The sequence below is a fragment of the Emydura macquarii genome, unplaced genomic scaffold, assembly GCF_026122565.2.
Source record: "Emydura macquarii macquarii isolate MOO-44397 ecotype Brisbane River unplaced genomic scaffold, CSIRO-AGI_Emac_v2 contig_2205, whole genome shotgun sequence".
Lineage (NCBI taxonomy): Eukaryota > Metazoa > Chordata > Testudines > Chelidae > Emydura > Emydura macquarii.
In genome coordinates this window covers 21948447-21965331 of record NW_027132342.1, presented here as the reverse complement: position 1 = coordinate 21965331, position 16885 = coordinate 21948447, and the positions used below count along the sequence as shown (strand labels likewise).

The 16885-nt window shown below is 42.3% G+C and overlaps 1 protein-coding gene across 1 annotated transcript in view; it reads right to left on the bottom strand.

Annotated features, from left to right (window-relative positions):
- The window catches only part of STRA8 (stimulated by retinoic acid 8), a 43026-nt gene extending 26507 nt beyond the window's left edge, over positions 1–16519 (bottom strand). The window contains exons 1-5 of the mRNA XM_067559085.1: positions 16402–16519; positions 14886–15083; positions 12938–13013; positions 11372–11456; positions 10815–10967 (exon numbers count right to left, since the gene is read on the bottom strand). Coding sequence (XP_067415186.1) covers positions 10815–10967; positions 11372–11456; positions 12938–13013; positions 14886–15077 — 506 coding nt within the window. The 5' untranslated portion in view covers positions 15078–15083; positions 16402–16519. The remainder of the gene's footprint in view (positions 1–10814; positions 10968–11371; positions 11457–12937; positions 13014–14885; positions 15084–16401) is intronic.
- Positions 16520–16885: the final 366 nt, after the last annotated feature.

Genomic DNA, 16885 nt, shown 5'->3' with positions numbered 1-16885 from the left:
ATGCCTACGCTTCCTCAGCGAATCACTCCCAGATGGATGGCCAGACAGAGCAGTTAAAGTAGTATTAGAATATTAGAGCAGTATCTACGTTTCACTAACTATCACCAAGATGACTGGTCCACCCCCCTGCTTTGCGCTGAATTTATGTATAATAATGCTGAATACACCTCCACTGGGCAGAACCCCTTTTTGCTAATTGCAGGTTTCCCCCCCAATTCCACCCTGAGCTACTGATTGCTCCCCGAACTCAGGAGTGGCTGACTTGGTTTGGCAGATTCACCATATTCAGGAAGAGGTAAGGGGCCACCTAGAGAATGCTAAGAAGCCTACAAACAGTATGCAGACTGCTGAAGACAGGCAGGACCGACCTTTTCAGTGATCAAAAAGGTTTAGTTAGCCACCAAAAAGCTCCACCTCCACAGGCCATCTCACAAACTAGACTATAAATTCTTCGGTCCTTGCCTAAACTGTCAGAAAATCAATCCTGTTACTTTCAAGCTCAGCTTACCCCAGGTCTCTCAAGATGCATCCTATCTTTCATGTTTCCCTCCTAAAGCCATACACAGGAAACTCGTTCCTCAACTGGGTGCAGCCACCACCCCCGCTGGTTCCAGTTCAAGACCACAAAGAATGTGAAGTCCATGCCATAGTGGATTCCAAACTGAAACAGGGCAGACTGTAGTACCTCAAAGACTGGGGAGGCTGTGGCCCCAAAGAGTGGTCCTGAGAATCTGCTAGTGATGTTCATACACCTGAACTGGGACAGAGCTTTCACAGGAACCACCCAGACAAGCCTGGCCCAATGATAACTTATATCACTCCCCCCACCCTTTAGGGGTGCTACTGGGGTATGTTTAATCCTTTTAATTGCTTGTATTCCGAGAGAGAAACCAGCACAGGATCACAGAGAGATGCAACACAGGAAGTGTCTTTATTGAACTAACACTAAAACCAGTCAGGACTAGCTGAGCTATCCCCTAATAGTCTAACTATTGCTATGGCAACAAGCTAAACTCTGTTGCTACAGCAACCTAGGCAATTAGGCAAGACATAAAATACACAACATATTCCTCCGCCCTTAATGAAAATGCCTATTTAACAGAACAATCACTAAACTAGGGAATGGGGGTAGACTGCCTCATTTCCTGGCTAAACCCCGTAACGTGGGTTTGCCCTAGCTAAAGATCCAGCCATTGAGGAGGTCTTCTCTCTCTAGGTGATTATGATGGACTTCTGGTGTTCTTGCACAGGAAGGTGTTATTGCTGCGGGTCTAACAATGGGCTCAGGACTCGTAGCTTGAACAAGTGAGGATGTTGTATCTGCTTGAACAGGGGAGGGGGGCTGTATCTGCTGCAGAAGAGGAGTCAGGAACGGGTGACTCTTGACTCGATGATATCTCACCTGTAATGGTGAGGGCAGGCAGCTCAACTGGAGATGTGTCCTTGGGACATGTATGACCTGGCAACAACTGATCTAGATCCTGCCTCCAGGTGAGATCATTTGCAGTCTAGGCAGTGTAGGAAACAGGTCCTGTTTGGCAGATGACTGTAGCAGGGACCCATTTAGCTTCAGAAGCATAGTTCCGACCTAGGACAGGCTGTCCAGGACTAAAGGTTGGGTTTTTTGCTCTGTGTGCATGTCTGATTACTTGGTTTTGCTGTTGAGTTGCACAACTTGTTGTGATTTGGCAGCTTTCCGCAGATCAAAGCAAGTGCGCAGCTGTCGTCCCATCATTAGAAAGGCTGGGGACGCTTTGGTCGTAGCATGAGGTGTGTTTCTGTAGGATAGTAAAAAGGTGTCCAGACACTTTTGAATGGACAAATGTCCCCTTGCAGATCTTAAAGCTTGTTTCATGGTATGCACAAACCTTTCAGCTAATCCACTGGTGGATGGATGATACAGTGCTACAGTGATGTGATGTATCCCATTTGCTTTCATAAAATTTTCAAACTCCTGAGAGACTAACTGCAGTCCATTGTTGCTCACAAGTTGTTCTGGCAGACCGAAATGACTAAAGATTTCACGCAGTTTCTGGATAGTACTTTCAGCAGTAGTGGATGGCATTACAGATACTTCTGGCCATTTAGAGTGGGCGTCTACAACAACCAGGAACACTCTTCCTTCAAATGAGCCAGTAAAATCAATGTGAATAAGCTGCCACGGGTTTTCAGGCCAGTCCCATGGGTGTACGGGTGCCAGCTGAGGTGCATTCCTTACACTCTGACTTGAAATACAAGCTCTTGCCTTCTCTTCAATGGCACTGTCCAGGCCAGGCCACCAAAAGTAGCTTCGTGCAATTTCTTTCATGCGCACTATTCCACACTGACCGGAATGTAGCTGTTCTAACATCTGTGATCAGTAGTGGTGGAATAATGACATATATCCCCCACAACAAGCAACCAGAATGGATTGATGACTCCATCCGCCTGGACACGTAGGGAAGAAGGTTAGGTGAGACCTGAGAGTCCCGTAGAGATGTTCCATTCATCACTAGGTCCATAACTTGGGGCAGTACTGGGTCAACACGAGTTGCCTTCTTTACTTGAGTAGCAGTGATGGGTATGTTCTCTACCTGTTCAAAACAGAAGATTTTTTCTGGCCAATGTCTTGATGTTTAACTGGTAAAGGCAGCCTTGAGAGACCATCTGTGCTGCAGTGCAGAGTGATTTCTCATATTTGATCTCATATGTGTGTGCGGAAAGCAACAATGCCCATTGTTCCATACGACTAGCAGTCAATGGTGGAATTGACTGTGTGTGGTCCAAAAATTGATGTTAGAAGTCTATGGCTGGTGAGAAGTGTGAACTTCCGTTCAAACAGGTACTGGTGAAATTTCTGAATTCCAAAAACGATTCCCAGTGCTTCACGTTTGATTTTGGCATAGTGAGTTTCTGCTTTGCTTAAGGTGTGTGAGGCAAAAGCAATAGGTCTCTCCTCTCCCGAAGGCATAATATGTGACACGACTGCTCCCACTCCATAAGGGGAGGCATCGCTGGCCAACTGTAGAGGTAAGGACGGATCAGAACCTCTAAATTTAGCAATGCCCATTTACCCTTGTTAGATGAAACATCACAGGCTTCAATCCACTTCCAGACCTGGTTCTGGCCAAGGAGTTCATGTAATAGTTTTAGCAGTGTTGCTAACTGTGGAATAAACTTTCCATAATAGTTCAATAGCCCTAAAAAAGAGTGAAGTTAGCTTACGTTTTGAGGAGGTGGAGCTTCCACAATAGCCTTGACTTTTGCAGGAGCCTTACAAAGGCCTGTAGCATCTACAATATGTCCCAAATAGTCAACAGAGGGTTGGAAGAATTCACATTTGTCTTTGCGTACTTGTAGGCCATACTCTTCCAGTCTTTGTAGGACAGCCTCCAAGTTCTTAAGGCGATCCTCCTCATTCTGGTCAGTGACCAGGATGTCATCAAGATAGCACTGGATTCCTGGCAATCCACTCAAGATCTGGTCCATATTCCAAAGGGCAAGTGACAGTATCGGTGCAGCCCTTTATGTGTCACAATAGTTAACAGTTCTTGGGACTTCTCATTGACATGAAGTATAAATATGCCTGACTCAGATCAATCTTGCTGAACATTTGTCCACCAGCCAAGCCAGAGAAGAGGTCATCGATGCGGGGAAGAAGGTATTGCTCTGCACACAAAACAAGGTTAACAGTGACCTTAAAATCCCCAAACTTCCGAATGGAGACATCTTTCTTCAGTATTGGAACGATAGGGGTTGCCCATTGGCTGTGGGTAACTGGTACCAGAATTCCATTTTTGACCAGGTGCTCCAGGTCCACTTCAACTTTTGGTCTGACAGTTCTGGCTTTCAGACATGTTGGTTGGCCGTCAGGCTTAATGTTCAATTTCACAGTGATTCCCTTCATACTTCCCAGGTCCTCTCCAAAAACAGCAGCATGTTTTAGTACAGCTGTCAGACCTGTTTCTTCTTTAGCCATCCTGTGCACTTCTGCCCAGTTCAGCTGGATCTTCCTAAGCCATGACCTTCCCATTAAGGCTGAGTAATTGCTTTCCAACACAAACAGTGGCAATTTACCAGTCTGTCCATTGAATTCCACCTTAACATCTGTAGTGCCCAACATGCACAGCTTCTCCAGTGTACGTCTTCAGAATAATTTCTGTCACTTAAGCCGGAGATGCTTTAGCTTCTCCTTATACACAGTGTCTGAGACCAGCGAAACTACTGCACTGGTATCCAATTCCATGTGTACAGGTTTACCTTCCAACAGCAGGGTTACTCAGTATTCATGTGAGCCAACTGTCATGGACAAGAGATGGAATGGCACTTCTTCTGATTGGGTGTCACTTTAATCATCCTGAGTCTGCTCTACCGTGTGCAGATTTTCTTTTTTGGTCTGCCAGAGAGCAGGCTTCTTTTTCTCCGGTTTGCCTGTTCTGTTTGACTCTTCTTTCTTTTGTTTGCAGGCTGCTCAATGTGTCCCTTTTTGCCACACTGTCGACACACTTGGTCTTTACACCAGCATTCTGATGCATGGTGACCCAGCTTTCCACAGCAGTAACATTCCTGGTTCCCCACTGTCTTGTGGGTAGGTTCTTGTGACACCTTATGCACTCTGGTCGATGCACTGAGCTGTTGAGCTTCCTTTGCAGCCAGCTCCATAGAGATTGCGATTTCAATGGCCTTCTGCCAGGTGAGTTTGGCCTCTATCAACAGGCGTTTCTATATTGCTTCATTATGCAGGCCACACACTAACCTATCAGGTAGAGTGTCATTTAACACACCATTAAATACACAGCGCTCAGTAAGCTTCTTCAGAGACGCTACAAATTGCACAATTGTTTCACCTTCTTCTTGATTCCTTTTGTGGAACCTAAATCTCTCTGCAATTACTAATGGTTTTGGAGAAAAATGTGCCTCCAGGATTTTCATAATGTCCCTGTAAGATTTTGTCTCTGGCTTATCAGGGTGCACAAAGCTGCGAAATAAAGTATAGGTTTTAGCTCCTACAACACTTAAGAAAATGGGCACCTTCTTTGCATCTGTAATTTCATTTGCAATAACAAAAAGCTGAAAACGCTCAGTATATCAGTTCCATTCCTCTAGAGCAGTGTTTCTTAACCTGGGGTTTTAGAGGGGTCGCAAGTGCAGAGCTGGTATTGGGGGTGGCAAGAAAGGCAATTGCCTGGAGCCACAGGGGCGCCATGAAACTAAGTTACATGCCTCAGCCCCGTGGGGGTGGGACTCAGGCTTCAGGGGTACAGTAGTTTGGAAAGGTTAAGAACCACTGCTCTAGAGTCTCATCAAAAGGTCCCAGGGGCCCTGTAAGTGTAGCCATTGCTGCCCCTCTTTTTTCCCCCCTTTCTTTCTCTTGTCTTTTAGTGTCTTTACGTGTGTTGGGGTCATTCACACACAATTGCTGGTGATTTCCATTCACTAGCACTGCTTTTGTTTCTTCCCTGTTCCCAGTCTGTGTGCTTCACTTCGGTCAGAACAAAGCAGAGCCCGGTTTAGTTTCAGTTTGAACCATCAGTATAAACAGCCAGCACCCAAACAGCAAAAAGGTTTTTTCTTACATTGACTTATTTTTTTTGCCAGTGCTGCACAGGTCGATCCCATTAGGCAAGACACAAATTACACAACAATATAAGGATCCAGCGAGCTAGAATACAGGTCTGAAGGGCACCCGATGACCAGTGCTTTCATGCTGCTACCCCGCAGCCATGGCAGAGCCACTATCAACACATTGCAAACCTTGGGAGACTAGGCACCATAGGTAGTGCTGCCTATGGAAACTCAGTTGGCAGCACCCCATGACCTCTGATTGGTTGAGGCACACTATTAAAGCATAAAGAGAGTTCCAGAAAGCTGTCTGTGCAACAAGGTAGATCCCTGACCTGCTGCTGAGGCAGACACTGCCTTGTTCCTGCATCCTCACCTTGTTCCTGGTCCCTGTTTCTTTGCCCTGCCTTGCTCCTGCCTCGGACCCAGCTCTGCTCCTGCCTTCCCTGACTCCGGGTACCCTGGTTCTGATGCTCTGCTCCAATTTCTGGCTCTGGCTCAACCCTTGGCTCAGGCATCCAGCTTCTGACTCTGGCTCTGACCCTTGGTTCTGTTTCCTGGCTCCTGACTCCTGCTCCAATCACGAGGCCTGACCGCCCACACCCCGGTTCCTGACAGTAGTGACCAGAAGTCCCAACCAACATCAAGGCTTAATTGTGCTAGGCACTGTTAACGTATGTATGGATGCATCCACACCCCACAGGGGACAGTCTTTGCACCAAAATCATTTGTCTAAATCGATGAGGTATGTGAATGGTGGGCGGGGAGACACTGGCACAAAGAGGTGAAGTGACTTGCCCAAGGTCACACGGCAGACCAGTGGCAGAGCTAGGAATATAATCCAGGTCTTCTGATTCTCACTGCAGGGCCCTAGCCACTAAATCACAATGTCTCTGCTCAAACAACCCTGGACATGGAACCATCCAGACTCTCTTACAATATTGTAATATGTTTCAAGCAGAGTGGATAAAAATCAATGATTTAAAAAAAAATCAGATTTTTTTAACTTTAAATCGAATTTTTTTTTATTTTTTAAAAAAAGTCATCAATAAAATACTAAATTTCTCTCTCATTTAAAAAATAACAGTTACAATTAAATCACAAACATACTAAACTTACACTTACAGTCTTATAAAAATGAATTAATGGCTCTAATCTGTCCATTTTAACTACCAGCTCTTGCTTCTTGAAAGTTCTGGGCTTTCAGTTTCTGTTTCAGTTTCTCTGCAGACTAAAGTCACGTGCAAAGAAAGACATAGGCTGGATAGGATTGTTGTTGTTCTGTGCTTATGTGGTGGTGGAGCTAGGACAAGCAAGGCAGAGGAGTTAGTTAAGACACTGTCTTAAAGACAGAGAGACAAAGGATGGAGGCAGAATAGAAAGGAACAGCGAAGTGGACTGGAAAGAAAAAGGGAAGACATTATTCAGTACACATACAGCTTCTTATGTTCCCCCATACTTTTGCCACAGAAAAACTGTCATGGCTTCTGGGTGTAAGAGAGACCCCATCTGGAAATATTTTGAAGAAATTCATTCCCTGGGTTAAGAAGGAAAATGTGTCAAGTGTAAGCAGTGCAAGAAGGAGATGCAGGGCCTTGTTGCAAGAATGAAACATCATAATGAAAACTGCTTTTTGGGAGAAAATGATGTGGATGAATATGTGGATATGTCTGAAGAACAATGTGGATCAACAGGTTAGTAACTTAAATAATTCACTTTGTAATGCATCATTCTTCAAGACTATCTCTATGCCTTTTAGTATAAGTGTGATTTAACAAGTAAATTCCCAAGCTGTTTGCTATGTTGGATGTTGCTAGAAAAAAAAGTTTAGTTTAGCTAATCCTTATGGTTTGTTTAATTAGTCAACTAGGTTTAGAATCAATCACCGAAGTATATGGTACAGAAGCTGCAGTAAGAGAAATCTAGAGTTGCCAGTTGCCACTGGGTGTCATTTTCTTATTTTATATTACATAATACACACCCCTTATTTTGGAGCATCATGGCCACAGACCATAATGGCGATGCCATAAATCTATTCCCTGTTTTAATTCAGGCACAGAGAGAATATTTTCATCGTTTGGTATTCTTCACTCAAAGCTAAGAAATCGACTGGGAGCTGAAAAAGCAGGAAAACTCATATTTCTGTTTCAGTCTATGAATAAATGTGACAGTGGGAGTGGGGAAGATGAGAGCTACTTGTAGAAGTTTTAAGGACATTGTATGTTTAGTGTTGTGATGACTTGTCTGTTAGAGTTAATAAAATTTGAAAAATAAAAAAAAAAAAGTTTAAGGACAGGCATCAACTCAGGAGACTGCTACAATTGCAAATGTGAAACGTTTATGTAACATTTAAGATTTAGTTTAATAAAATATAAGTGCTATTGTGTTAGTGTGTATGATTTAATTCTTACCATTCATAATGTACTGCTGCATCTGCAGCTTGACACAGGTAATGAGTATTATGTACTATTTCCCAAATTAATAAAAATCAAGTTATCTTAAAAATTACACAAAGTATACCCTCCTGGATGTTGTAAAATGCTGTACTGAGTTGGAAATTAACATGTGTTAGTGATCGGATTTCCATCATTGTTTAAGAAATATGTGAAGAAGTATCAGTGGGAAACTTGATTTAAATCAATTATTTTCTCTTGGTGATTTAAATCGCCTTGATTTAAATCAATCCACCCTGGTTTCAAGCAGGTTTTTTATATTATTTTCACAATTTATACAAGGATAGTTGAGCCGAAGCACTTACAAGTAGCTGCTGCTGGGGTTCAAAGGGCACAGAAGCTAGCTGTATATCACACAGCTCAATTACCTTTCTGTGCCTCCATTTCCCATCCACCCTTTGCTATTATTGTGTGATTTAAGTGGGAGGAACTGTCCCTCACTATGTCTTTGTCCAGTGACTAACACAATGGGGTCCTGATCTTGACTGGTAATGAATGGCTGTGCAGTAAGAAGTGAGAGCTTGAGGCCTGCAACCTAGCAGAACAGGCTAAGACATAAAGCCGAAGTGGAAAAAGCCATGAACAGACCCCACTGAAACTGGCACAGAGAAAAAGCTGATACTACAAACACACATATTTCCAAAATATTACTAATATCAAAACATTACTAAAAATATACAGCAGGTGCAGAAAGTACCAAGACAGCCTAACACCAAAGAGATAGCAAGGGCCATCTGACCTCCTGAAATGACACTTTGATGGATAGAAATGTCTGATAAGATGACAAATAGAGTTGTTTTGCCCGAACCATCCAGTACAAGGTGAGGGGTGGTATTAGACTACATCAAGAGGGTGGCAACTAACTACGTCGAAGGGGGCAGAACAAAATTGTCTGTAACAGTGAAAGAGGGTGTCAGAGGGAAGGATGTCATCTGGCCTAGGGGATAACAGAAAGTCCCGCTGTTAAGTTGTGTCGAGTCCATTGTAACGGAGCACTTGTATTTCAAGTGTACTGGTAGATACGCTATAGGTCGCTTCTCATTGTGCTTCAACTGCAGTAAACCTAGCCTGGGTGCCTCCGTTGCTCAGCTAATCCGTGGTCGTGTCGATTCATTCAATCGTGAACGCTATCTCGGCTACCTGCAGAGCTAAGACAGTACCTACACGAGGGACACACGCACACAGCCTACACTAACAACAACAGGCTGGTGTAAATCCTGAAGAGTGGATGAACTAGGATCAGGCAGCTGTGTTAAAAACCTAAGTTTGAATCATGGGCCTCCAATATCTTTAGAGGCTGGCAAGAATTGATAGCATTTTGGAGGGAACAGTACTTTGTGCTGCTACCAGCCCTGAATGACCAGTTTAGATGATGGACACACAGTCCTTCAAAAAGGCTGTGATTCTTAGTGTTGGATGGAAAATGTGGCTACAGTATCATGTTACTAAAGGGGTGAGGTTGTTCCTACTGGACAGATCACTGCTATGTGTGTCACATAGGAGAGATCCCACAAGAAGGGTTCAATACACAGCAATTATAATCTGCCACGAAACTTCAAGGTAAATGCCACAGATTCCACATACTGCTGCAAAAGTCTTGCTCTGCATGTGTCAGTGAGGGAGAGGAGAGGGGAACCCATGTGGAGCTAATGAATTGTTGTGAAGGGTTGGGAATGGGCTGTGCTTTACTCTCCCCAAAAATCTTTACACAGCATATTTCAAGGTACTGTACACACCACCTGCCTACAAACACCGTTTTTTCTGATTCTTACAGAAGGAATAAAGGATAATAGCATGAAAGCAACAGACTTGTGCCATCTGCTGGCACAACTGCATTCCCATTTTTATGAAACAATTATCAGCAACAACAGGAAATCTTACAAAATCTTAGAAAAAGCCCAATACAACACGACAGTGAGACTGGATTGCAGAAGGTTAAAGATTCAAAAAAGAACAAACACTTATATGGATAACAAGAATACCCAGAATTATCATAATTAATTCTAACATTTTGGAAGGGATATTAACCTTTATACTTCAGGGCATAGGCCAATTTGTAACTATTAAAGACCAAAATGAGCCCAATCTGGGGGCAGATTATCCCACCTGCCTTCTGCGAGGTTCTTATGCTTTCCTCTGAAGCATCTGGCTTCATATTGGCCAATATCAGGGACAAGATATTGGATTAGATGGACCTTGGGTCTGATCCATTCTGACAATTCCTATGTTCCTCAGATATATTCCCCTTTTGGTGGGTATGTATAACTCAGCAATGGTATTAATGGGAGCAACATGTGGGCAGAGGCAAGAATCCACTCAGGAATTTATATCTGGATGAATATACTGGGTGAATACATACAGTCCTAACCCTAACTAACCCTTTTAAAGCTATTACTATCATGATGCATACTGTACCTTATTGTAGCATTCAAACATATGTCAGTGGCTGCATATCAGATACTCTAGAACACTTGATGGGCTTGAAAGAACAGCACACCTTTTTCCTGAGAATGGGGAACCCTCAGAGGCCTCAAAGGCCTGTGAAGTGGGGAGCTGCCCAGTGGCTGAGGAGAGCTAGACATAACTTGAATGGAGCCTGCCAGTATTCAGGCTCATAGTGCCAACCAGGAGTGAGGGAAATATGTGAGGGTAACGGAAGAGGCTCAGTTTCCCTGCCAACAGGGATTGAGATTGATGCCTCTGCTGGCCTGGAGATCCTGGGACCCAAAATCAGACCCCAGGAAAGCTATATGATAGGCAGTGACTGAATGGGTTGTCTCACATGAAGACTACTAAAATACTACACACTTATACTCCTACCGTTCAAACTCCATCAGATCAGGAGATGAAGTAGCCGGGGACTGGATAAGTCTTGGCTTCCCGTCCTCTTCCATTGAGTTTTTTTCATATTCTTGAATCAAATACCAGACTGTGGAGTCACTCTCACTCATGGCATCTGAAGGGGATGCAGTACTGGAAAGAAAACACAAGACAAATGCATGACTTCCCAACTTAAAATGGTCCCTGCGAGGACCACTCAGCCTCAGCGTTTCTTTCGGAGCAGGTCACTTTTTTCTTTTGCTTTGCAGTGCTAATGAAAGCCTCTCAGTGGAGATGATCTGCACCAGGAGAGAAAGGCAAATACACACACTGACTGGGAATGAGATCAACAACGTGCTCAGAGCTTACATGGGTCCAATTTTAATTTTTTTTTTTTCAGCCTGCCAGGTAAAACCTCTTCATCTTTCAATCTGTGTACTTCCTTCCCTCACAGGGACAGAGAGCCACTGCTTTGTAGTATTTGCAAAGTTCTTTGAGATGCTTCAATGGATGCAAATGCAAAGTATTATCATTTCTTCATCTGTGTGAGTCCTTACCTGTGATTGCTGAAGTACATCTTGACATATTCCTCCTTGACTTCCTCCAAGCTGGACGGGTTCCCATCCTCTAGATTAAAGGACTCTGTTGTCAGCAAAAAGATAACTGTTACAGACTGGAGCATTTGGCGTTTCACTCACCATCAGTCCAAATCAAAACCAAATAAAAAAATTGTGACAATTTGACTTAAGTGTCACACAGAGTTTTTGATTAGACAAAAATAATACTGGATGGGACACTCTGCCCTTCCTATAACATGACCAGCTGTATCAGCAGTTTATGAGCACTGGTTGTGCAGGATGTAGAATCAAAGCTATCTTCATAATGTTGGCCTTGTCAGTGAGCTGATAACTTTGGTTTTCAGTAATAGCAGCCAGTGAACAAAAGTCCATGTGACTGCTCATCAATACAGTATTTTGTGGTTATTTTCTTTCTTTTAAGTATTGATATTTCAGGCTTTGGGGATTCTTTCTGACACCACTTAAAACATTAAAAATATGTTAATGGCTTTAAATCATCAGCACAGAATTCAAATTTCTACCACTGAACACAGTGACTGCACATTAGTGCTGGTTCCCAGATCCTCAGTCAGGTGAGGAGATAAGGAAATGGGGCTGAAAACACTGTAGAATCAGCATATTCTGCCCCAGCAGAGGGAGTACCTCACACCACTCAACAGCAACTGCTCCAGCTCATTAAAGGGTGCGACAGAGACTGAAGGGAGCTATCTTCACCCAGAAGAAAAAAAAGTGTTTGTTTCAGAGCGCTGGGATAGTTTCATGAAAAAGTATATGTGGAGGACCCAAGAAGCAAAATACCAAAAACCCACCATTACCTGTTCTATTCATTTCCCTTGGAGTAACTTCTTAGCTAAAACTTCTCACTTCCTACATTTTTGTGAGGAAACCCTGAATAGGATTTCTGTCCCCCTCCTGCTCTACCTTTACCCCATAATAGATTCTCCCAGTGCCCTCCAGTCCAAACTTGGATCACAACTTTGCTTGTGAATCAAGAAACTGTACACTGAGGGCCAGATTGTGAGTTGAACTACGCACCTATGCAGGGAAGGTAAGGGAGGAAGAACCTCCCTTTAACTCTTTTGTTAATTAGCTGGATTTTGGGTGCACAGAAGTAAGAAGGCACTCTATGCTGCTACTGGCCCCTGGAATATGTGGGTGAGAAGTAGGCACAGCTCCCCAATCCCCTGACCAGTGCAGATGAGCCAGCAAAGAATGGAGAGACGAAAGGGGGGGAGCAGCCTTAATTTGCTGCTGATGTAGGCGAGCAACAAGTACTATTCCTGCCAGCCCCAACCCCACTCATTGGATCAAGGGGGAAGGAGGGAAGAAACTGAGAGTCAGAGGGACATTTTTTAAGCATAGTGCTTTCTGGGTCTATTCTTGGAATGATACAGTTTATGCACTATCTCTTGCTTAGTGCTATGTCTAAAGGCATAATCTTGCCTTTAATACTGGCTCAGCCACCTGGCTAGCTGTCCCTAATTAACAAGTAAATGAAAGGCAGGTCCAGGGAAACTGTTTCAGGCAAATATTTCCATACAGTACCTTTCATCTTCAGCAAGGTATCCAAGGTTTGCTCCAGCTCTTGGATATAATTCTTAGCCTTACGCAAAACCTGACACTAAATACAAAAACAAAATCAATCTCTCTGTGTTCTGATTGGATGACATTTTAACATGCTTTCAGTGTCTTTTACACTTTTCCTTTTGGCTGACCAGCTAGCTCAATGTCCCTCTAAAAACAATAAAAGTGGTCCACTGCACTGATGCATGTGAAAAAAGGGAAGAAACTAAGAATCAGGGCAAATACAAATGAATATTTTAATTTACACGTTGTATCTATTCACACACAGGTTTAGGGTTTACCCTGACCATTTGCTATAGTCAGCAATTCCTTTTTGGACTTCCTTCCTTTTTGGACTGTGTGCTCTTTGAGGCATGTCTGTAAAACATCATATACATTAATGGTGCTATATTTAATAATAATATAATAAAAACATATTCTATTTTAGGCCTCATGGCATTTTCTTGGATGTTTTCTGACTGTAGGCATAAATTTTTCCTGATCATTTCAGTGGAAACAATGTGAAGAGACCATTTTAGCCAGATTCTGCTCCGTTACACTGATGTAAAACTGGAGTAACTTAAATGCTTTCAATTAAATTATTCCAGGCTTACACCAGTACAAATAAGAGCAGAATTTGCCCACCTGTGACTAAACACACAGAGGATACAAGAATGTTTAATCCTTTTTTATGGTTAATCAGAACGTCCATAATTAGTTCAGAGAGATTTTTGTTTGTGCGCAATAAAAATCCAATGCTTCAGGGCATAAACCAATCACTAACTGACAAAGATTAGGAAAGAACTTCCTCAGTGCACAGGCTCTTGAAGAAATCCAGTCTTCCTTGACCCAAAAGGATCACGGCTGGGCTGTGATACTTTCAAAGGTAGCAGTGTAAAGCTGGGAAAAAACAACAGGACTCATCAAAGTTCTAAAAGAGATCCAGAAATCCTCCATTCCAAGCAACAGTAAATGAAAGGTAAAGTCTTGTTAGACAAAACAAAGAATCATGTTTGGGATTTAGCTTCTGAGACCAGGAAGATTTTTAGCTTCAGATGCATCTCCACGAGAATTTAATATGCAGAGCTCCTGCCTCACACTATGTTACAGTTAAAGAGTCCGAACAGATGAAGCCCCTAAATAACAATACTTTGCATCTCTCAAGCATGTTCCATCCAAGGATTTCAAAGTTCTTTACAAAGACATACCCCTCTGAAACATGTATTACTTTCCCCATTTTACAGGCAAGGACACTGAAGCACACAAATCCAAAATGATTTATCAAAGTGATTCAGTGGCAGAACTAGGAACAGAACCCAAGACTCCTGATACCCTTTCCTGTGCCTTGAGCACAAAAACATCTTTCCTCTTTGGCAGCATTTTGATGCCAAATCAGTGCCATTTTACCTTTTATTATATAGTATATTTTGCCTAAACATTTTCTAAAACTAGTAAAACACAGGAAATTGTACTGTTTGATTTTTTATTTTTACCTATTTTCCCAGTTCTCTCCCCCCCCCCCCGCCCCATATAAGTTAACTCATGAGGTTGAATGAACCTTTGCCCCTATAACTCTTTCTAAGCACAACCCACTAGTTCTGATTTCACAGCTGCATGTCAAGGATGCAATTTAACATGGTATTTCTTGACTAGCTTCCAAAACACTGCTATTATGAAAAAGCTCAAAATCTACAAAGTGGAGACAAGTTACATGATAAACCCATGGCAGTTACAATAGAAGGCACTTGGTTTTCTTGTTCTGAAGACACTATTTGTACAAATAGAAGAGACTTAGGGAAAGTTGCACTTGATAAAATTACACACATACATGAACCCCAAAAGATACTGTGATCAGAACTATGAACCTGATTAACTAAACTTTGCCTTTGCAAATATATATACATAAACAAATAGAGTTTCTCCTTCATACCTTTGATGCTGAATTGTCTGACTGCGAATAAACAGTTTCCCGCAGGTTGTTGAAGAGTCCTGCCAGTGTAGCCCGGTGCCGTGCCTGAGATAAGCGTCTTCTTACCACGTGGGGCTCCAAATCTTGCAGATGTGTCAGGAACCCAGAAGTCACTCTGACATATGGGCTGCTACAGTCTCCAGATGTCTCCATCAAAAGCTGCAATGGAACATTAAGTTTTACTAATAAATAAATAAATAGCATTTAAAAATAGAGCAATTCTACAGTTTGTGCGCTGGGCAGATGAACAAGTAAAGTTGAGAGTGCTGAAGCAGAACTATCCAGCTCATTTCCAGCAGGAGGTCATGAAGGGAATGTTAAATCGTTTTCTCTTCTCCCTATGAAAGCAAACTATCAATATGTAGTAAAACTTGATCTACCACTAATGGTGGGCCAGTTGTACCAGTGTAGCTTGAAACTAAATACTAAACTAAGGCAGGCAGGCAGAGTAATTTCTTGCCCTGCAATGATGGCTCCATTTTGCAATATGCTGAGTGCTCTCAATTCCCACTGAAATCACTAGAAGACATAGTTCTTTGTGACATCATAATCATTTTCTCAGTCAATCACAGTAAATTATGATGTTAGATGAGGGTGGGGAATAAGCAACAGAAGCAGACCTTTTAAGTCACCTAAATATCCTTTCCAGTTAAATGCTAGTAGTGAAGAAAGAAGGAAAAGACATACAGAAATGATATTAAACAGAAGCAGAAATTACTTTTCTTTATGGTGTCATCTGCTTTTTAAAGGCCCAATCCAATTGACATTGAAATCATTGGAAAGACACTCATTGATTCCAGTGAGAGTTGGATCAGACACTATGCTGGAAACATAGAACATTGCATTAAGGTGGTCGCAAAGAGTACTGACAACTAGGAAATTATATTTAAGGTAATTATTGGTTTATTTATTAAATAAATATATCATATATTGGTTTTGTATTATACTATGGAGTGGTACCCATGCTTTAATGTAGCCATTTATTATTTCTGGTGTACTGAATATGTCAATCATAGCAAAAGCCAGATAAATAAAAATTGATATGTAATGAATATCAAATACTCAGTTTTTCTTTTCTTTTCTAGATACTATCAATGACTTTTACACATGTATTTAGGCACAGAAATAAGCATACTGAAGACATAACTTATATCCTCCAGAAACAAGTCTGAAAAGGCTTGCTGCAATTACCCTGGAAACATAAACTAGGTAATTCAATATGGCTCAATCCCACAATCTTTACAGGGGTAAAACTACTACACTATTGGAAGTCATTGGAAGTTTTCCCTCCCTATGTACTGCCAGAATGGAGCCATAATTAGCATCCTTTCTGAGCAGGCTTTTAAGGTACCAACTACACCACATTTTCATACCCCTCCATGTTCTGTTCCTGAAAACCTCCTTCCATCTTTTACCTTAATTTAAAATAATAACAAAAACAAATTATATATATTGTCATTTTAAAATTTCCACTCACTTAGGGGAAGCAGGCTTGCCCTCACCCTTCCCTGAAATCTTGGGGTAAAAACCCTGATTAGAATCTTGCTGACACCTTTGTTATTATGGACCAGGCAAGGGGAAAGATTATTAATTATTCATGAACACGAATGGTTCCAGAAGTTCCACAACTGAGAGAAAAAAATCAGATCAAACAGAACTGCCATTGCTATAAAAAGCCCGAATTCGTCCTTCAGATCCCCACAGAAAGAGACATTTTAAAGAATCCAGGAGGGATTTTTTGAAGTCTGCTCCTAAGATTACTTTCCGTCATATAAATGGCTAGCGAAAGACTCGCTAGGAACCGTTCAACAACCACTTCGTAGCTCTCTCTCTGGTTCCCCTCCTGGGGCCTCCGTCCTGCCTTTCTGGGATACTGCCCCATTGTATGCACAGGCCCTGTCCTTTCCCTCGTTTCTATTAGCTCTGACCCCATTTTTCCTGGGCTCTGCACCTCTTCCTAT